General features: G+C 34.5%; 1 protein-coding gene across 1 annotated transcript in view; it reads left to right on the top strand.

The window, feature by feature from the left end:
• Positions 1-1,706: 1,706 nt before the first annotated feature.
• The window catches only part of LOC111625067 (activating signal cointegrator 1 complex subunit 3-like), a 121,085-nt gene continuing 100,245 nt past the window's right edge, over positions 1,707-22,546 (top strand). Inside the window, exons 1-3 of the mRNA XM_023368097.1 lie at positions 1,707-1,876; positions 18,027-18,170; positions 21,387-21,502. Coding sequence (XP_023223865.1) covers positions 18,028-18,170; positions 21,387-21,502 — 259 coding nt within the window. The 5' untranslated portion in view covers positions 1,707-1,876; position 18,027. The remainder of the gene's footprint in view (positions 1,877-18,026; positions 18,171-21,386; positions 21,503-22,546) is intronic.

Below are 22,546 nucleotides of genomic sequence, written 5' to 3'. Positions count from 1 at the left end.
TTATTAGAATAGGTTAGGTTAGGTTAGAACGTGCGTCCCCACTGTTTGCTTTCTTGGTACAAGTCGAGATACGTAGACTGTCATGGCGGCTGATCGCCGATTCCAGCAAAGACAAGAAAGCAAACAGTGGGGACGCACGTTCTAACCTAACCTAACCTATTCTAATAAATTATCATAATTATTACCATTTATATTATTAAAATAGGTTAGGTTAGGTTAGGTTAGAACGTGCGTCCCCACTGTTTGCTTTTGTTTGCTGGAATCAGCGCCGGCGCCATGACAGCCGCCGGCGTTCGCTCGCGTCGTCACGTAACACGTCGTCTCCAAAACGGTCCGGTTTCGAGGCTAAAACAGGAAGAGCCGCCATGATGGTCTACGACCCTGGACATTAACCGTTGATGGTAGAAGATGCCGTGGAAGAACAAACCTACCTTAAGCTATTATGAAGACAAATATATGCATATTCTACATCACTTGCTAAAAAATTGAATAATTAAATAATTTATGAATTAAAATCGTCTGTTTCTTTACAATATTATTCACAACTTCTTAATAAAATAAATCATAATTTTTACTCCAAACACAAAAAATGAAAACGTTTAAGCCGATCGTCTACTCCCGTTGCTAGACGTAACAAACGCCATTTTCAACCGCATAGAATTGCCGGATGGCGGCGCTCAACCGTCCGCCGTACACGTTTTGGGCTGGATTCGACGGCCGCAACATCTCTATTATTTTGTAAGAATTTTGTTTCAAACAACTTTGCACTGGGCCCCGCTTTTGTTCGGGCCGGCCCTGCGGGACATCATTCTGCTACGGAGACCTAAGATCAAATCCGGACGGCTTGAAAAAACCAGAAATTTTTCGGGTAGTGGTTAGCTTCCATTTTTGTTTTACTCATTTCGCCCTGTGGGTACTAAGAAGGCATTTTATCAAGTTCGCCATGGGTTCGGCCAGACCCACAATGCTGCAGTTGGATTAAGGTCGGGAACCGAATATCCGGGATAGACCATCCTGGAAAATTCCTGGGGATTTTCGACCTCCCGGATTCAATTCTGGATCCCCAAAGCGACAGGCTGATGCCACCCCGGGGAAAGGGAAAAGAGGAAGGTTTGTTTATTAGGTTATGACAACGCAACACTTGAACGATCTGCCTAGGGGGATGCCTTTCGGGAGGTCTTTTTAAGGGAAACTGGCCACTATTTAGGCGTTACAGACGTGGAGAAAACCCGGAAAACTTCACGTGGCCAGACCGTCCGGGCGAGGTGCGAATTCACAATCGGACTCGTGTTCAGTGTACGAAGGCCGCTTGGCCACTGATGGGCACTTTTTTAAAACTCTCCGCCCTGTGGGCTCTAATAGGGCCTCTTATAGCAGGCCCATTATGGATTCGGCCAGGCCCACAATGGGGCGACCGGGTGGTGACCCCGAAAAATTCCTTGACCCGTCCGGATTCGATCTCGAGTCCCCCAGAGCGGTAGGCTGCCAACGTGACCGCTCGACCATCCGGCCGACCCACTAAGGAGGGAGTAAAAAAATAACGGAAATTATGCTTACGTAATATTTGAGTGAAATTAATATTATTAGTTTATATAACATAATGAAAATTATATATATACAAAACTTCGCAACCTTGGCTTAATTAACAATTCGAAACAAAAATACTGTAAACATATTTTCGATTTTAATTTTGTCACTTATCGACAGAAGAGGGCGTTATGTGACGTTTAGACGTGAATTAACGCATGTGTGTATATATTCTGGCAATACCTTATGATATTTCGTTAATTGACATTTGTAGAAGTAACAATCGAATTATTTTTTGTATATAATAGAAACACAAAATATAACTTTCCCTAATCATCAGGTACTGTAGGTAAGTAAATCGAAACTGAAATCGAATTTAAATTTCTAAACTTAGTTTTGGTTTTCGAGTTTGTTTATATTAACGAATTAACATATTAATGTTCGACGATAAGTAATCGAATTATATTCGAAATCACTAAAGAATGTTTTTGAATTTTCTTTCAGTTAAAGTAATCACCGTAGATTACTTTAACACGAGGATTTATACATTTTTAAGGCTAAGGCACAATTCTAGGACAAATGTAGCAAATTAAAACTGGAATCGATCTGTAGAGCATATCAATAGGAACAAAAAAGTCAAAGGAACCATGGCCGTACGGGCGACCCTTCGCGAGATATAGGCCCCCCAAAAATGACTATGTGGAAAATATGAAACCCTCAAAAATGGGGTAAAATTCAAAAGTGAAAATTTTCGGAACTATATCTCGAAACTATGGCATTTTTTGCCGTTTTTTAGAACCTACTAGTAGACACTCTCAAAACCTCCCTAAACACGAGGATCGCCACCTTTCAACCGCCACTTCCGGGGAACGCCATGGGGAGTCGCGTCTCGCTCGCTCTCTGCTAAGCCTATTGCGTGTCTAACAGGCAGCAAGCCGTATTCTAACCACACTTCCATCGACAAAGACCAAAGAAAAGCCCGATTATTACCGCTAATTCGGCAACGCTTTCTCTGCTGCCGCTCCATACCGAGTGCGCTTCTATTTCCCTATCTCTATCACATTCTAACTGACGACCGAAAAGGCCAACAAAACAGATTCTACACTCACCTTCGGCAGAGTCTCCTCCTCTCGCTACCCGACAACGCCTAGCCCATTTTCGATCTTGTTTAGGCGAGGACGGGGTAAGGCCGCCGGTCACCGTTGCCGCTTCCTCCTCCTCGGCTATGTCCAGGAGGTCGATGACGACAAAGATGGGATCGCCCGATGTTGTTCGAACAATCGCATATAATCCAGGGTTCGCGTACAAGTATCCTTCGGTAACATGCACCATGTGTACAGTATATATATATATATATATATATACATATATATACACACACACACGCAGAGCTTCGCTGTTCGCTGGGCGTTCGTCTTTCCCCTGTCGTTTCTCTTCGTCGCCCTCGTGCACGGGTACATCACCAAAAGATACGTATATAGATGATCTAGACGTGTCGTGAAGACAGAAACGTCGGTCGATCGTCACATGTAAACCTTCACCGCCAAATATTCAGTTGCCACTAATAACAGAAGTTTGCATGAAAAATCCAACTGTGATTTTCCACGACCCTTTCCAAATGGTGCAAGCATTCGATTCGAAGACCGTGTTCAACTTACGGGTTGAAAATGGTAACATTCGTCTTTATAACGTGACGCTTTTTTGTACTTTTCTTCTATGGTTTAACCATTTTTTCGATATGTTTAGTGGAAGCATCAGCAGCTGTTCCAAATCCATATTCGTTGAGGTCAGGAATGCATTTTATACGGATCACATCGTTCGAGAATGCTTACATAATTGTCCAATGGTGATTTTCGATGGACAGGAAATTAAAAGCGAATGAATGCCTTGTTTGGTTTCTACGAAACGTTTCTCTATTTCGCTCTTTCTTTTCTCCCTTTTTCCACGAACACAAGCGAACGCACAAGAAGTAATGGTACGTATTGGCAATTTTTGACATCCGAACTGACTTCATATACTGTACTTCTTTCCAATAGTAGAGTGTTTCCACAACGTACAAGGTGTAGTGTGGAGAAAGTAAACGAATTGGACAATTGTCACGAAACAATGACGAATGAAAAGATGAAAAGGGCGCTGTTCCTGCAAGCTGTGTGTCATCTGAATCGGGAATTTCAGCATCGACATTTCTCAGCGACAGCTTTCAATTCACTGGAAAGCGATTCAGGTAATTCGAGTATGATTTTTACGATGTCATGAAACGAGTTTCCAAGCATCATGTAAAACATTCCGCTGCATCATTGAATGATGCTGTTACCTCACAGATGCCAAACTCGCTCCAAACTCTTGTGATATTATTCAGAAAAGTTTAGGGAAAGATTCGAGCAACACAAAATGTTCATATTCTGTTGCAAGACACGACACAAACATCTGCCAAACATTCTGTTGCCACTAATAACAGAAGTTCGCTTGTGTTCGTGGAAAAAGCGAAAAAGAAAGAGTGAAATAAAGAAATGTTTTTAGAAGAAACAAAACAAATCATTCGTTCGATTTTAATTTCCTGTCCATCGAAAATCACCATTGGACAAGTATGTAAGCATTCGCGAACTATGTGATCCGTATAAAATGCATTCCTGACCTCAACGAATATGGATTTGGAACAGCTGCTGATGCTTCCACTAAACATACCGAAAAAATGGTTAAACCATAGAAGAAAAGTACAAAAAAGCGTCACGTTATAAAGACGAATGTTACCATTTTCAACCCGGAAGTTGAACACGGTCTTCGAATCGAATGCTTGCACCATTTGGAAAGGGTCGTGGAAAATCACAGTTTGATTTTTCATGCGAACTTCTGTTATTAGTGGCAACAGAATGTTTGGCAGATGTTTGTGTCGTGTCTTGCAACAGAATACGAACATTTTGTATTGCTCGAATCTTTCCCTAAACTGATGCTTGGAAACTCATTCCATGACATCGTAAAAATCATACTCGAATTACCTGAATTGCTTTCCAGTGAATTGAAAGCTGTCGCTGAGAAATGCCGATGCTGAAATTCCCGATTCAGATGACACACAGCTTGCAGGAGCAGCGCCCTTTTAATCTCTTCGTTCGTCATTGTTTCGTGACAATTGTCCAGTTCGTTTACTTTCTCCACACTACACCTTGTACGTTGTGGAAACACTCTACTATTGGGAAGAAGTAAAGAATATGAAGTCGGTTCGGATGTCGAAAATTGCCAATACGTACCATTACTTCTTGCGCGTTCGCTTCCATTGCCTGGATTATATCGCAATTATTGAATATTTACTGGAATATCACAACTGTTGAATATTTACTGACTTGTACTCTTAACAATTGCGGTAACAAACACCGGGCGAAAATGGCCGAAGGCGACCTGAAGGCTTATGAAACCTCGGGGGGGCGAGGGTAGGTCATGTGACCCACGGCCGGCCGGCCATTGGCCCCGCGATGGGCCCGCTGCACTTGCCCGGCTCAGGGGTGGCCGCATGGCGCTGCGCGCTGAATTTTTTTGTTCGAGGGGTGGCCGCCTGGAGGCCCCGTCATGCGCAGTGGCTCCTCGGCCTAGCATGGCTCAAGTATGAGTTCCGAAGTGTTTCTGGCAGAGCGACCTAGCGGGCCGGTACGGAGAGAAGTGGATTGGCGCCAGCCAGGATCGGGGTTCGAGCCCCGGTTGAGGTAAGAGGTGTAATAATAATAGATATTTGTATTTACAGGCAACAGATGGTGACTCAGGAAGGTTGCAGGCAGGAGACTCGGGCCGCCGGCCGCGTGCGCGGGGGAGACGGCGGCGACAGAGTAGACGGGAGGGGGAGACGCGTGCTGGAGGCTAAGGAAGGGGGAGAGCACGCTTTATTTTGCAACATTGAGATGGGGAAAACCAAAAAAAAAAAATTTTGGCCACGTGACGCCGTCCCTTTTGAGCGCGGAGTCATGTGACCGGATATGACGTAGGTGCATCTTTGGAGGGCTATATCTTGCGAAGGGTTGCCCGTACGGGCATGGTCCTTTTGACTTTTATGCTTGCACAGGGGGCCTCTACAATTTGGGGGGGATGAAATTTTGCTACATTTGTCCTAGAATCTTGCCGTTATAATATTTACGATTTCTTGTCTTTCACAGTGCATTCCATGCCATTTCAGATTTTTCGGCCACCTAGCAGTGATGGTCATCTCCCATAGGGATAGGTTAGGTTTGTTGGACAAGCCGCGATAGTGGCACTTAGTACTAGCCAATTGCAAGCAATAGTGAGTGTATTGGTGGCTGTGGGCCGTAGGCCCCGAGGTTGAGGAGCATGTGAAAAGGACTTAACTCCAACTGCAGACGATCAGTGTGCTCATGGATCAACATCTCCCTCTGTTGAAGGTATATATGGCCGACTTGCCAGACTACCTATTAAACACACAATAGGAGACCGGAGAGAGCAACGTGACTCCTGATCATTGTGCGATCGCCAGAAAAAAGTGTGATAACTTTCTTATTTCTGGTTTTCAGTCCAAAAGTAGGGTATTGTTGAACTCGTCTCAGTCCCCTCAGTTCAGATATATACTCAAAGTCCCAAAATTCCATAGATGGTAATCTATAGTATCTCCAAATATATTAACCTAAAAAATTCATTCAAATCCTGGCATGTCCTTAAGTACCCCCTGATGGTCATGCTAGTGCTGCCAGCTAAAACATGCACACCAACAAAAATAATATTTGAGTAGCCCAAGACATAATCTAATATTGCAGCATTACAGCACTAGTGGAAATTTAAATTTGCTGACTGGAACGCTTTCAGTTAACTGATGCTTCGGTTGATCGATATTCGGATAATCGATGCTCTACTATACTTAAACAGTAAAACTTGTATGATTGATAATATAACAAGGTGTTATGATCAAGGTAAAAATATCTGTATGTTGTCTCTGCAATATCGAGTTTGGTATTTTTAATGAATTGAAAATTTTCCAACAAATTATATTTCAAAAATCCTGCTTTTTCATGTTGTGGCAATCTATTGCCCTTTTGTGTAATCTGATGCACTTTTTCTGTGTTTTCTTTGTTTGTATGTCAGTTGAATGGATTGGCTGGTCACTAATTATATTTTACGCTTAGATTGAGAGGTGCAATAAAAATGGCAATACCCAAAGGAAATTCAGAAAAAGTATGTCAGATTACAAATAAAATGATAATTGCCATAACATGAAAAAGCAGGATTTTTGAAATATAATTCAAAATTGTCAAAATTCTTGCCATTCTTATTGTACTTCTCAACCTAGATTAATAATACACAAATGGGAAGGTTCCTATTCTCTCAATGAAAACTTTAGTGAAATCATGTCATTAACAATAACCAATGCAAAGTTTCAAAAACAGAATGTGAAGTGCTACTATTGTTTTTGACTTTCTGACACATGTGATTTAGCTACTAAAACACATGACAAGTGCAACGATGTTACATCGTCTCAAGATATTCTTATGTACGTCATGTTTATACCATGATTCTGCAAGTACTTTAAAAAAATCTTTACTTACAATCCATTTCAATTCAATGTTAAGAATATCTTGCAACAATGTTACATCGTCTCAAGATATTCTTATGTACGTCATGTTTATACCATGATTCTGCAAGTACTTTAAAAAAATCTTTACTTACAATCCATTTCAATTCAATGTTTAAAAAAACGATTTTGGCATAATGAAGTAGATGAAATATGTTTCTTGAGTACTGTTATAACTCTCACATTAATGCAAACACAAGGTAGACTAAAAATTATTTATAATTCCAGTAACAACAGAAATAGAATAGAAATAATTTACTCATTTGTACAATTAAAAAAAGATCACATTGTTTCATAATACAAAACTTTTTTAAAATAAGATATAGTTCAGAAAAAATATGAATTTATTTGTGTTTATTTTGACACATATGTATAATGTCAAAATAAACACAATACAAAATTTTTTTACCAATCAAGAACTAACCTAGAATACAAAAAACTCTTATAATTAACAGGATTTAGTTTCTTCCAGATACAGTTTGAAACAATAAAGTACTCAGATAAAATTTACAAATTACAATAATTCTTAAACTGTAAAATGTAGATTGAAACTTGTTTTTTGTCTTATTCTCTGATATATACAGTAAATTTAAACTAAGTTAAAACAATAATTGGGATATAATTATGACCATTTTAAATTATTACTACCATACAAATTAAATTTATTAACTTATACAGGTAACCCTCGTATAACACGACACTTCTATAGCATGAATTCACTCTAACATGGTTCAAGAATTGGGAACATCCCCCGTATAACACGGTGCTTTTATAGCACTGGTTCACTCTAACACGGTTCAGGAATTGGGTAAAACCCTCGTACAACATGAAATGTAATAAAGGGTGTGTTCTTTTATACCTCCGCGTAACTCCGCAAGAGCATTCTAATTATTTTCGTGGCTACTTTGAATGCTCTTTCAACAAATAATCCATTTAATAATTAAATTTTACAATTGGGACTCTTTTTTTTACCTCAAAAAGCTCATTTTAGAATTATTGATTCTTCCATCATGATACTATCGATAGTACAAATGCCGCCATCTTTCTTTCACCATCGTTCCTAAATGCCTACAAACAGCAGCGCACTCACGTTGCAGTGCGACCACTATTAACGAACACATTCAAAATCTGTTACCAGTTGATGATGCTCATGCTGAGATCATCATATAGGATGAATAACCCTCTGGTAAAATGTTTACTTAAATAATAAATAAGTATTTTACCTATGAAAAATATGAATAATAAATCTGATCTAAATAAGGATTTAACAGCATGTTTTTTAATTTTTGGAACCTAACCCCCCTTTTTGCACTAGTTCTTTGTTTTGTATAACACGGCAATTTTTTGGAACGTAACTCCCTTGTTATACAGGAGTTACGTGTACATTCATTATGAGTTCAAATACTTAACAAATAGCTTTAATTTTTTTCTTTCTTCTTTAAATATGGATTTATAATTTTAATTTTATGCATAAGCATAACCTTTATGCTTATGCATAAAAGTTATGCTTAATGTGTTGTATATTTTTTTTGTATGTATATAAATGTGTTGTATATTTTTTTTAATTGTTTTATCATGGCTATTTTCATGTCCTTTACATTCATTCATTCATTCATTCATTATTATTTATTGTACATATAAATATATATATATATACAGGCCGGCCCCGCAGAAAGCATTACCGGATAAACTCAATACAATAGCAATGTTCAGAAGTACCTGTTATACACATAATGATGAAAAAATAAAATAAAATATATACTATATACAACTATATACATACAATAAAATACTAATATATAGATACATATATATAACTGTTAATGTAACAACATGAAATAAATACATAGGATATATCAATATCATAAATGTAAAAAGCAATGTGTAAGAAAACAAAGTTGGCTTAACTGTAAATAACTATGTACAACTATACAACTACATACATATTCGATGAGTTACTATTATTAGCAAAGAGTAAACAAATTTTATCATAGTCATGAAACATGTGTTCACAAATCACAATAAAAATACCCAGCTCTCCAAAGTTGAGGCCAACACTAATGTTGAGTAATGTGTCCTTTGATTTTTAGAAAAACAGACAATTATAAATAAATCAAAGTATGCAGAATACAACAGTATACTTGACAATGTACAAAGATGTGAAGTAGTCTACGCAAATATCTATATATGATAATTAATCCTTTGTTGGAATTTGGTTTTTTCCTTAAGATATACTGGACAAGTTTTATCCATTGTTTTATGACAGTTATGTGCTCTGTTTTCTCGTAAACAATTGGCACACTTTGGTGAGTTATGTTTGTTCTGGCAGTTTTAAATAAATGATTATGATTACAATGACTACACACATTGTCTGTTGAGGTACAATTTTTTGCTATGTGACCAAAAGATAAGCATCGATAGCATTGAGTAATAGGAAAAAGTCAAAAACTTGACACGTCGACCAATGAAGGTGAATTTTCCCTGCTTTTACCAACTTTTTCCTAACCTATGGAGATACCTCCAGAATCCATGAAAGATAATTTTCATTCTTTTCTTTAAGCGGAAATTTAATAGTAGCATGTTCAGCAAAAGTGTGATCAGTAAAAGTTTCTAGAAGGTACATGTTTTGCTCAAAGATATCTAATATGAGATCTTCTTTATTGATACCTTTAGAAACTGAAGCAATTTTGATTAGTGGAAGTCGCTTTTTTGGCAGTCTGGAAACTAAGCCAGGAACTTGTTCAACGTTCTCTTTAAAATAATCTACCTCATTCTTATGGCTTAAATCAATTGCAAGTCCTCCATTCCTAATTTTCCTTATTCTACGTATCTCTATGCCAAGTTTATCAGGTTGCACGTTATTAGTTAGATTACGTTTAGTTTCATCACAAGTGGCACCGACTTTATCACTATATACCAAAACTGTGTATTCTGGTGGAGGTGGTTCATTTGCATGTAATGTTGGTTTTATTCCTTTTAGTAGGGTATCATGTCCTTTACACTAAGAGATCATGGATAATTGGTCAAGCATTGTCCTATTGGAAAATGGCTGCAGGATTTCATTAACATATCCAAGGGACAATGACACTGGTCTGCCATTGTCCCTTGGATCACTACTACAAGTGATTGGTTGTCATATATGACTGCACCCCAGACCATCACACCACCCCACAGCTGGTGTGTCACTCCAAAGCATAGGTAGGATTGAGCATTCACCATGGGTGCATACACAAACGTGACCATCATCAGTGCCTAAACTGAATCTGGATTCATTGCTGTAGATGATCCAGTTCTATTCCATTGCAGTCCAATCCTGTTGGGAGTGAAGCCACTTCAAACGGAGGTGACAGTGAATGATGTCATTGGCAGCACACATAATGGTTGCTGCGATACTAAATGTTCCTCACCTAAATGTCTCGAAATGGTAGACAGACAGACACGGGCCTCTAATGATGTTGCTGCCTGTGTCTGGATGGCAGACAATGATGACAAGCACACACACAGCTGACCATATGGTCAGCTGTGTGCTTGTCAGAAGACCAGGCAGTCTTCTCGGCTAGTGGTCTGCTTAGAGTCTGGGTGCCATGTGTACAAGCTCTCTCACATCTAGGCCTACTGATCCTTACACAGTGTTATCAGAATGGCCTAGGTGGCGGGCTATTTGGTGAGATGACCATTTCAACTCTGTAATCCTTCTCCTCTCAAACTCAATTATCTATCATATCGTCTTTGATTGTGATATAAGGGCATCTCTAGTGATACAGTGTCCTTCTGCAACAGGTAAACTATAGACAGGATGCCTTTGTGTGCTTTTTTCATAGGCCAAGGGGGATGCACTTTAATGTATTCTGTTGACATTATACCATCACGGCTCATGGTGTAACTCTGACCGTTTCCATATCTGTTTGAGACTTATCTGCATGCCAAGTTTCACAGCGATAAAACTCCTTGGTGTGCTGATTTTTATGGCAATGAGTGTATTTCACAAGCATCTATAATGCATTACAAATAATAAACAATGAATATGAAATGAAGATTTTTTTCCCTGAAGATGCATGCCACTTTCTCTATTCCAATATATTCTTCTGGTTTTACGTTAAATTCCTCATATAAAAAACTTGAGGCCACAATATATATCACTTTTACATTATTGTTTGGTGTTGTAAGAAACATATACATCTGATTTTTCTAACGTAGTTAATTTGTCCCTCTCATTACATAGTATTCTGCATAAGGGTAGCTGTAGTTTTATTGGAAGGTTAAATCCTGATTTTTAAAATCTTCTGGTAATGCATAAGGACACAGACCCAAGATATGGGATGGAAGGGCTTATATAAATGTGATTCTTTTTTATTATTTCTAATTTTCATGGTGGGAAGAGGGACTTTCACACATGGGTGTGAATGCACTGGAATTTTGCATAAATATCAGGGGCCACAAGTAGAAAATTGCAAAGCTGAATATTAGAACATCAAGATGACATTTGTAAAAATAACATTTCCATAGAACTATCTAGAAGTGTTCTCAATCATTACACCCCTGTGGAATGAATCTTCCATCCTCATACTATGTGAGGACTGCACTGTTTATTCATCTGGGAAACATTATTTGTTGAGAAATTGGAGCCTTGTAAGAGGCCCATTCTAGAGCTTCAAAAAGTATGAGTTTCACTATTTAATAATTTAAAATATTAAATCACAGCTGCCAATAATTTTCAATTATAGTTTGACAAATAATTAAATGTGTAAGTTTAATAGTGCACCATTTAAATTTAACACATGTACAGTAGAGCGTCGTTTATCCGAATCAATTGGGGACTGGGGTTGTTCGGATAAGTTATTTTTCAGATAACCAATTATGTACGAAAAAATATATTAATTTATCCCGTGTTGAAATTTTTCTCCATTGCGTGTCGCTTCGCATTGAATTTTCGTCGATGTTAATCCTAACGAAGACTATTGTATCGTTAAAAATTATTTTTTTATTTTGTACAAACAAAATAAATATATTGAAAAATATAAAAACAATAAAAAATTATACTTCAGAAGTTAATTTAGTATCAAAAACGTAAAATATTTGAGTAGCCGAAGACATAGCCAAAGATACAGCGCCACAGTACTGGCGAAAATTCAAATTAGTCGACTGGAATTCCTTCGGATAACCGACCTTCGGATAAACGACGCTCTACTGTATTAATATTCGGCTGCGAATGGTACAGTTCCTTAGAGTTAATATTAAGGAAAAAATGATATCTTAAATATTTTAAGATATTATATGGCTGATTTAATTGCTTACTACTTGATGGATGAACTTGTATTATTGCGTATCTTTCAAGTACCGCGATAAACGTAACAATGGAAGGCTGATATAACCAAACACATTTTATGCTTTTCGCTTTAGTGTTCGTTATATTGTAGTATTTGATTTATATAACTACAAAGGCAGTTATATAACGTTAAAGGTAGTTATATAGTTACGTAGGAGTATATCACATCGAGTGACCAATCTAAGACATTTTTAAAATTTTTTATTTTTACTGTACTGTACATAATTTTAAAATATGTTAGATTGGTTACTTGGTGTGATAAACTCTTATGTAAAGTAATTTTTNTTATCCAATTATCAATTTATCATAGGTTTTTATAGGAATTTGATTAATTCATTCCAGAGACTCCAAAAAGTAAAAAATATATACTACTTTACTATGTTTATTTATATGCAATGGTAAAAATACATATATACAGTGGCGGCCTTAGGGGGTAGCGAGCAGGGCAATCGCCCAGGGCCTCGCTCTTGGAGGGGCCTCGCGCAACAACCAAGTAGAAAAAAGTTGATATTTAAAACTTTTTATTTTATCCTTGGCTATTAGTTATAACAATAAAATAAATTTAATTTATAGTACAGTATATATTAATATTAATAAGTGCCTACTATTTCAATTCACATACTTTGAACAAAGGACAAGGGCCTCGCAAAGATCTGCCGCCCAGAGCCTCACAATGGATAAGGCCGCCGCTGACTGTCAGTCACTATCTATCTATCCATGATCATGAATTTTTATGATTTTTGTGGTGAGAATCCTATAAATGATTCTTACCACAAAAAAGTTTTCTATCTTTAACTGTAATGCAAAGAATTATGTCTGATGTCACTTGTGTAATTTAAAGAAACTTTTGTCTAATATTGTATAATGTTACACATTTATAATTTAAGAATAATTTGTCTGTCTATATAAATATTTAATGATTTAAATAGTATTGTCAATAGAGTTTCATTAATTAATTAATTAATTTAAACAGGAGTACAGTATTGTGTGTGACAATGTAACACAGCAAAAATTAAAAAATTTGTTTGTACAGTACAATACACTATTAAAATTATAAAATCTTTGTTAATTTGCTCACACTGTTTAGAAATACATTGTGACAAATGCATTTATTTAATAAAATTATCATAACTTTTTAAGTTATAAAACTAATAATTTAGCAATTGACATGATATGATTGCTTGCCAAGTTTTTAATGATCCATGCATTATTTCTTCCTTGCTTCATTTCTTATATAGGAAGCATTATTGGTTAAACACTTTGCAAAAAGATTTGATACTTTTTGTGATATTACTTTTTGAATTAAGATAATAGATTTTTGAAAACTGCATGAGCACTTTGCATAAAAAATTAAAATTAAATTAAAATAATTAATTTTGACAAAAATGGTTGTTATATGTCAAAGAAAAGATTCTTCCAAATAAAATGAAACAAAAACATTGTCATTTGAAGCATTTACAAGTGGGATGGATGTTTTTGTTTAGACCACAGTAAAACTTTCTGTTTGTTAACATTTGGAGTGAGTTGGTTCTAATCTCCTTTTAAAGAAATGAAATTTTCCTACCCTGACTTGAAAAACAACATATCCCTCTACAAGTACAAACAAACCTGAGATAATTTACAGTGAAGTGAAATTTTGTGTTTATTTTTTAGCTTTTTTGGATCAAATTACAAAGAAATAATTGCAAAATCATTTTCGTCAATCCACAAATGTTTTACATTATTAGAAATGAGACAAATTGCAGAAATAAAAGCTATAATCTTAGTTTGTGATGTAATGCCCATAATTTCACAATTTCAGAGTAAACAATGGAATCTGAGAGATATCACACAAGCTAACTGAGGCTAGTTTCACACCTATCTGGTACTGAATATCTGATGCCATTTATCTATTTGAACTTTTTTACTCTCATGCATCTCCAAATAGCAGCTGGTTTAAACATTGAGTTCAGTTGTGCTTGTTATGCCCACTATGGAGAGGAGCATGCATATTCTTACTGTTGCCACATAAGTACTGGATAGATCTTATGAAAGATTACAATGAATTCTGTTCACATCAGCATGTCTGGTACTAGATAACTAGTGTCTGCTGGACAACACTGACATTTTTTCCTATCTTATGTTGGTTATCTGGTGTCTGGCACCAGATATTTGGGATGCAAATGGCAGAAGTGTCTACACAGAGGTGTTGAACTTTTTTGAGTCCACATGCTGTATAGTAAGCATACTTAGCTTTAAAGATGTTTATGTGTGCCAAAGTTTTAGACTTTGAATGATATTTAAATAAATTAAACAAATATCCTATACTTAGAATAAATGTAAAAAAGCTGATTGAAAAAAGGATAATTAGGTGATAAACTGAAAGGATGATTGAAAAAGACAGATGATAAATCGGAATCATATACATACCAGATCATAAGTTATATGCCACAAATTTGCCACCCCTGGTCTTTACTGTCATGATCTGTCATGTTGTCCTGTTTAGGTCAATCTGACAAATGAGTAGTGTTTGATGGGAATGTATCATAATATAGTAACTTGGGTAAGGGGATGGGATAAATGCATTTTATCCTTTTTCCCATGTTACAGTAACATATTAACAAGGAAGCTCTGACTGACCTGACTGGGACAAAAGGCCAGACCATTAACTAGATTGTTCTCCATCATGCATGTAATTAATATGATTCTAATCATGTTTAATTAGTAATCATGTTTAATTAGTGATAACATATCCATTAAATTTTTATTGTGGTATTTTTTACAATATATAAGAACTTGTCATTGCTCAGGCAAAAAATAAGTACAAACATTAAGATTATTAGATTATTTCATACTTCTAACCCTTCTATTATATTATATCATAGTATCTGATTTATATAACTACAAATGTTATCTTACATAAGGGTTTATCACACAGTGAAGATCTAGTGAAGTTCCTTCCCAAACTCTGTCTCGTTGAGTTGGTTTCCATGTGTATCACAATTTGATATAGTGATCCAGGTTCAATGGAAAGCACATTTCCACACTCAAGTTATACAATATTTACAGTTTATTTACAGATTCTACATGTAGAGTGCACAAGTTCGAAAACAGTATATGCAGGATAACAAAGCGTGGTGCCTCATATACTAGATTGGCATCCGGGTACTATTAAACTTTGGAGAAGCCTCAGTCAGCTTGTGGAGTTGGCTCAACTGCACGGTCAGTCCAGTCTCCGCACTAACCTGTCCCTGAGATGTTTACCAGAGGAGAACACACTCTCTACACTCAGCAGGCTTCCCAAGTGCCTGAGACTACTGTGTACCAGTCTCTTGCCCTTCTCTCTTCCCTCTCCCATTTGCCCTGCAATTTAAGAGTTTTTGGACAGGGGACTTCTGACCAATCACAACCCTTTCTTGCCCAAACAGCTTATACTCAGGCCCGCCATCATACGACGAGAGTCAAGCTTACAGTAACGTCCGTCACTTGTTTACATTTTTTTAATAGTTTATCATGTGGCAAATGGTCTATTGTCTGACCACACGTGGGTCCAATTGACAAAGTCGGCGCTTCCTTTGTTTTCCCTCTTTACAATCTTACAATCTTACAAGTGGTATATTACCCAACCGCACATGGGTCTAATTGACAAGGTCACACTTCTTTTGTTCCCTCTCTGCTAAAAGGCCAATACTTTACACACACCAAGTGAACAATCTAACATTTTTAAAATTCTTTAAATTGTGTACACTAGAGAAAGCAAATTTTTAAAATGTGTTAGATTGGTCACTCGGTGTAATAAACCCTTATGTAAGATAACCTTTGTACTTATATAAATCAAATACTATTATATAACAAATATTAAAACGAAAACCATATAAAGAGTTTGATTATTTCAGTCATGTTTATTGCAATACTCGGATGGTACAAAATGGTAAAATTTCATTGGTTAAGTAGAAACCAATTGAAAACATGATATCTTAAAAACTATAAGATATCGTATTTTCGATTGGTTTCTATTTGACCAATGAAATTGATATATTTTTTTCTAATGTTTTTAGATATCTTAATGTTAGCACTAACAAACTATTTCATTCATAGCTGAATATCAAATGGTGATCTGCCAATGAATCAAATTTTGCAAAAAATAGACCAAATATTTAAACTCAGCACCCTTGAAAACCACTTAAATCATATTCTGTGCAGGCTGATAACCTCATATTATGTAATTTTCCTATTCGAATGTCATCATACTGGTAGGTCTGATAGGAAGAAGGGACTGTTGCAGAAGGGGGTTGAAGTAAATTCGATCAAAAGTAGTAGAGATGAAATCGGGAGAGGCAGGATATCCAGATTTTCTGGCAGTTAAGCATATCCTTGTAAATATCGCATTTATAGAAAAACTATTAAAATTGGTTTGGCATTTGGTTACAGCAATATGCCACGTGAGCAATCTGTCAAGAAGGATGCATTCCAGAAAGACTTATGTAAAGGTGAATCCTGTTTAGGTGTTATTAATGCAAAAAAACCCAGAAAACTCCATATGGCCAGTCCGTTGACCATGTGCGAACCCATAACCAACTATTGGTGTTCAGTGGTTTTATTTACTGAGTTAGTTGAGGGTACTTGTTGGGTTGCAATTTGAAAAAATTGTAGACCTATAAATTCCTGCTGTTGTCCATTTGTCTCTGTCTATCCTTAATCTTGAGAACAGAGTTAGATACAAGAAAGTCTAGACCAGACATGGAAATCGTAGGAGAAAGAGGACAAGATTAACTATATATGAACTTCCAATTTGTACTGTAAGTCATGTTATTTCAATTTAAAAATTTTTCCTGAACGGAGTTAGATACATAACAGGCTATTACTAACAGGAAAAGTATGATGTACAGGTGCAAAACACTACTACACTCCATGCAGGCAAATGCTCTGTGCTACCTGTCACAGTAATGACACATTTATTTTGTGCTATATCATTGTTGCAGTAATTCATGGAATATTATAATATATATTTTTTATAACTATATTATTTTTTCTACGAATTATATTTAGTTAATTATTTTGTTAAATTTTTTTCCAATAGCTGGTGTTACATGTAAAGCCAGCAATCAAATGTAGACTGAAATTAATTGAACTATATATATATAATAGATAATAACAGATACAATACAAGTTACATATAATTCATTTAAATTTAATATGGACAGATATATTATTTCTGTAATGAAATAGTAAAAAAATTTATAAAAATAATCTTTTATAAATAATAAATATATATTTTAAGCATATAATTGGTTTTTTGTGTATAAAACTGTCATTTGCTTTTATGAATATTGCAAATATTCAAAAGCATTATTATAATTTTAAGTTCATAAGCAAAGAGAGAGAAGCAAAATAAACAAATTAACCATGCTTTTCTGTTGCATATCATTCTTACATTCAAAGACTCATTAACAGAATGTCATAAATTTAAATTGAAACCATTAAAATGCCTGTTAATGTAGATCTCAATATCATTGAAATTGATAAGTAATAATTTATTATATTAATAAAGAATTTTAAATTATTTTACTTGTAAAATTTATAGTAATCTATTTTAATGTAATTTAATTGTAAGTTATTATTTATAAATAGAATGAAGGCAAAAGAACAATTACCAAGATTTACAAACACCATAAGAGCTTTTTCTGATGTTGCTGCTGCACACAATTTGCATGAAACAGAAGATCTTATTCTTCTCATGAGAAAACGAAAAATGAAAGCTGAAAGAAGTGCTAAGTAATATATTTTTGTTTAATTAAAAACAATTAGTTTTGTGCAAATATATTATATATTTTGGATATAAGATTTATTTATAGTTTAAGAAGTGCTTTTTCTATTAATCTATGCAAAAATCATAATTATTTTGTTAAGATTTTAAGTTTTACCTATTAATTTATAATCATTAATTCCAAAAATTGGGCAATTTAGTCTAAGTATAATCTTAATTTCAGTTTCCATTAAGATTAATATTATTTTAATACTTATGTTAAAACTTAAGAAGTCTTATTATATACTTTTATATTTAATTTTATTTGTTAATAGTGACTTTTACCTGACTTCTACAATAAAATGATGTGTTTGATGCATTTGATTATATTTTCATATTTTTTATTATGATGTATAAAAAATATAATAGAATAATACAGTATGATTTGTATTTACAATTAATCAATATACAGTGGAACTTCGGTATACGACCTTAATCTGTTCCTGGTGTTTGGACTTATACCGAATAGGATGTATATCAAACCAACCTTTCCCATAAGAAGTAATGTAAAAATGATTAATACGTTCTCATGTAAAAAAAATGGCTGGCTTTAAACACCTCTTTCCTCGCTAGTTTCTGCTTGATTTTTCATGAGATCATCATGTATCCTTTTAACTTTCTCGCAAATAATTTCTTCTGATACGCTGTCGCTGGCACACTGTTTTTCAGTTATCCAAAGCAAAAGCAATTTCTTGACATGATCTAATGTCTTCGATCTCTGTTTAGATATTGATTTAACCCCTTTCGTAATGTTAGCTTATTTAATAATGTCTTTATTTTTCACGATTGTCAATATCGTCATTCTCGGAGTACAGAATGCAACAGTTAAATCTCGAACATGCGTGCCATCTTCATATTTCTCAACAATCTCCTTTTTCAGTTCCGTTGTGATTCTAGTCATTTTTTTTTCTGTTGCCCTTTTGCAATTCATGATTAATAAAAATAATAAAATGTTACTTACAAATTAAAATCAGAAGAAATTTAACAAAGTTATAAACCGTAGCACTGCGAACGTCTAGTCTAGTGTAGTACACCGATAGTGCTACTTGTTCATAGATGGCGCGTATAATTGAATTAAGTCGTATACCGAACAAAAGTCGTATACTGAGCAAAATTTGTTTCGTCCAAACAGGACGTATTCCGAATTGGACATATTCTAAAGCAGACATATACCGAGGTTCCACTGTACAAAAATTACAGAAGTATAATGAACTGTTTTATTTTATATCTTTCCAATTTATAAGATGAGATATTTAATACAACAGGCACCAACAAAAAATTTACAGAACTAAAATAGTCTACTTATGAGTGTTAGTCCTATGTGCACTGTTCAGATGACTTGTAAGTTCTCATCTTCATTTTCCTTGCTCCATTCACATTGTGTGTTTATTAGCAGAACAAGTGTCATCATTCACTAATGAAAACTATCAACTTGTTTTTCCAACTAAACATCTCTCCTTTTTTACCAGTGATTACAAGTTTATTAATTAAAGAACAATTTCATTTTACTCTATTTTACTTGTTTTCTACTTACTTATTGTCTTAACTTAATCTTGTTTTCTTATCCTTAAATAGAGAAGTGTCTAATAAATAATGTATGATTGAGCCTTGTTTTACTTGGGTTTAATATATGCAGATTCGTGTTTTTGCAGTTGGAAAATTTTACGTTAATCCATTTCTAGTGCCACAAAATCTCTTCAAAGTCAGCAAAATCATGCTTTTCCAGCTTCTGACATTCTGAACATGGAAAAATACTGATTGCCATTCTTTGTGTCAATACCTTGATTTTCATGCATTTTTCTCAATAGTGTACTCAATATCTTGTAATAAAATTAGTAAACATAGTAAAAATACAAGTAAAATATTTTAAACACATTAAAATATGTTTAAAATGTTTATCTTTAATTGTGAAATCTGTTAATTGTAAATGTTAGTATCTAGGTCAACAATTGCAAATCCACGACTTGTGCAATAATTTTAAGGTATCTACATTCAATGTTTAGAAAGTATTGAGTTTTTAAGAATTATAATAATAAATATTTGCTAGATTTCAAAATTTTGCTTATATAGCATGAAATAAGGGTCCTAAAGCTGTTACGAAAAATTTTAAAGGCCACCATTATGAACCTCAGATAGAAAATTTATCATCAAATAAACAACAGCAGCTTTTCCATTAAATGAAATATTTGTTTCTATTATAATCACATTATTTTCTTTTCACTTTATATGTAGAGTTTATTGATATTTTACTGATAGAGATTAGAAAGTTAAGTAATGTAAAATTTGTAAGCATTTTTGTTATTTTTGTAATTACTTAAATTAAATATTTGACCAGAAATTAGATTTGGTTTGATTTATTTGGTTATGGCAATGCAACAGTAGACAATTTGCCAAGGGGGATGCCTCTCAGGATAACTTTTATGTGAAATTGGTCCCTGTTTAGGTGTTAAAAACATGAAGAAAACCTAGAAAACTCCATTGGCCAGCCTGTCAGTGAGGCATGAACCCATGACCAACTACTAGTGTTCAGTGGTTTTATCCAATTGGTCACTGCTGGGCTTATGATTTGGAGTTAGTAAATTATAAATTCAATTTTTACCCACCTTTGGTAAAGGTTGTTGATCTAGGCAATCATCTGGGAATACTTGGGATAGGACTAAATTTACATGGAATTTTGTTTTACAAAATATCATCTATATGTGCTTCTCTTAATGTCATATTCACTTCTCCAATTTTATATTGGTGAATAACTTAACACTTTCATTTAGGTCCATTGATTAATAGATAAATAATTTATTATAACACTTTAACTTCATTGTGAGAAAATGAGTAGAGTGACTAAGTTATGACAGAATGAGATGCAAATTTGAGTATAAGAAATGAAAAAAGTCTTTATTTATGAGAGTTTTTCAGGAATGAGATAGGCTTATAAAGCAGGATTACACTACTAAATATCACTTATGGTAGCTGCTATTTCGTTGTGAATGTGTCTCTTTAATCCGATCAATTAAGTTCGGTAGACTATCAATACAGCTTAAAGCTGTATTGATAGTCTACCGTACTGAATTGATCGGATTAAAGAGACACATTCACAAGGATTACACTATTTTATAATATAGTATTAAAAAAAAGAAAATAATTAGCATACATTAAAATATAAAAAATAATTATTGTAATTATTTTAGGAGTAGTTATCCACAATGGAAAAATATTAAAACTACTTTTGAAGATGTTACTTTAGTATCTAAAGATGAAGTTAAAACAGCTCTTCGAGAATTATTAAAATTAGCAACAGAAATTGGTAAGTGTTATGTATCAAGAATAAGTAAGATCTAAAATATATAATCTTGAATAAATATCTTAATATCTTATTGAAATTTTTCAATTGTAATAATTTAGACTCTTAATTGTAATTTCTTGTTAATGTAGTTGCTATTTTTTAATTTAATAATGTAACTATATAATGCATTTAATCAATATATTTATTAAAAATGTTAAAAAGATTTTTTTCAAATAAGTAGTAGCCAGAAGTAGTAGTCAGTCCTTTCTTGTTTAAATGAAAAAGTCTAAATGGAAATATCTTTTATGGTATAATGAAAACTAATGTGTTTTATAAGGTATATTTCTTAAAATCTTTATTTACTTTTTTAAAAATTATCTTGTAAGTTGTTATAATCAGGGGTGCACAACCTGCGGCCCGCGGGCCACATACGGCCCCCTATCAATGTTTATGCGGCCCGCGGACAGTACAGGCCAAATCCCTTCTTTCGAAGTTTCTAAGTGTAGAACTTTTTCCCTTTTACAAAGTCATTAGCACCCAACTGTTTTATGACTTTCCCTGAGGTGAGAAATGGGGGATTGTTCTATAAATAAGTCTATTTTTAGCTAACACTTTCTGCTTTAGATATTGAATATTTTAAAATGATGTTAGAACGTCATTTCCGATGTTATCGGGAAGTTTCTATTTTGGCGGGAAATCTTCAATTTTATGCTTCGGAAAACTTGCCTATTCGTCTAAATAGCGTCAAATAACAAAAATAAGTGAAAATAGCGCTGAAAAACCATGAAAATAACGATTTTTTAGCATTTGTTTACATTCTAGATTCTGATTGGTATAGTCGAATTTGAATCAATCTTTTCTGAAAAGACGCTTATTCGTCAACCTAATGTCATTCAAACTAGAAAAAACTAACCAGAGTTCAAAAAGGAATGTACAAAAAGCTATAAAACCAATAATTTACAACAATATCTCTCCATAGACAAAGAATAGAAAAAAAATTTTTCACATCAAATTTATTATTATTAAGTTGGACCAAGAAAATTAATACTGTAGTTGGAATAGAGT

Source organism: Centruroides sculpturatus, unplaced genomic scaffold (assembly GCF_000671375.1).
Source record: "Centruroides sculpturatus isolate CEXI.00-Female unplaced genomic scaffold, Cexi_2.0 scaffold40, whole genome shotgun sequence".
Taxonomy (NCBI): Eukaryota; Metazoa; Arthropoda; class Arachnida; order Scorpiones; family Buthidae; genus Centruroides; species Centruroides sculpturatus.
The sequence above is the reverse complement of the archived record's forward strand: the minus strand, read 5'-3'. Positions and strand labels throughout refer to the sequence as shown.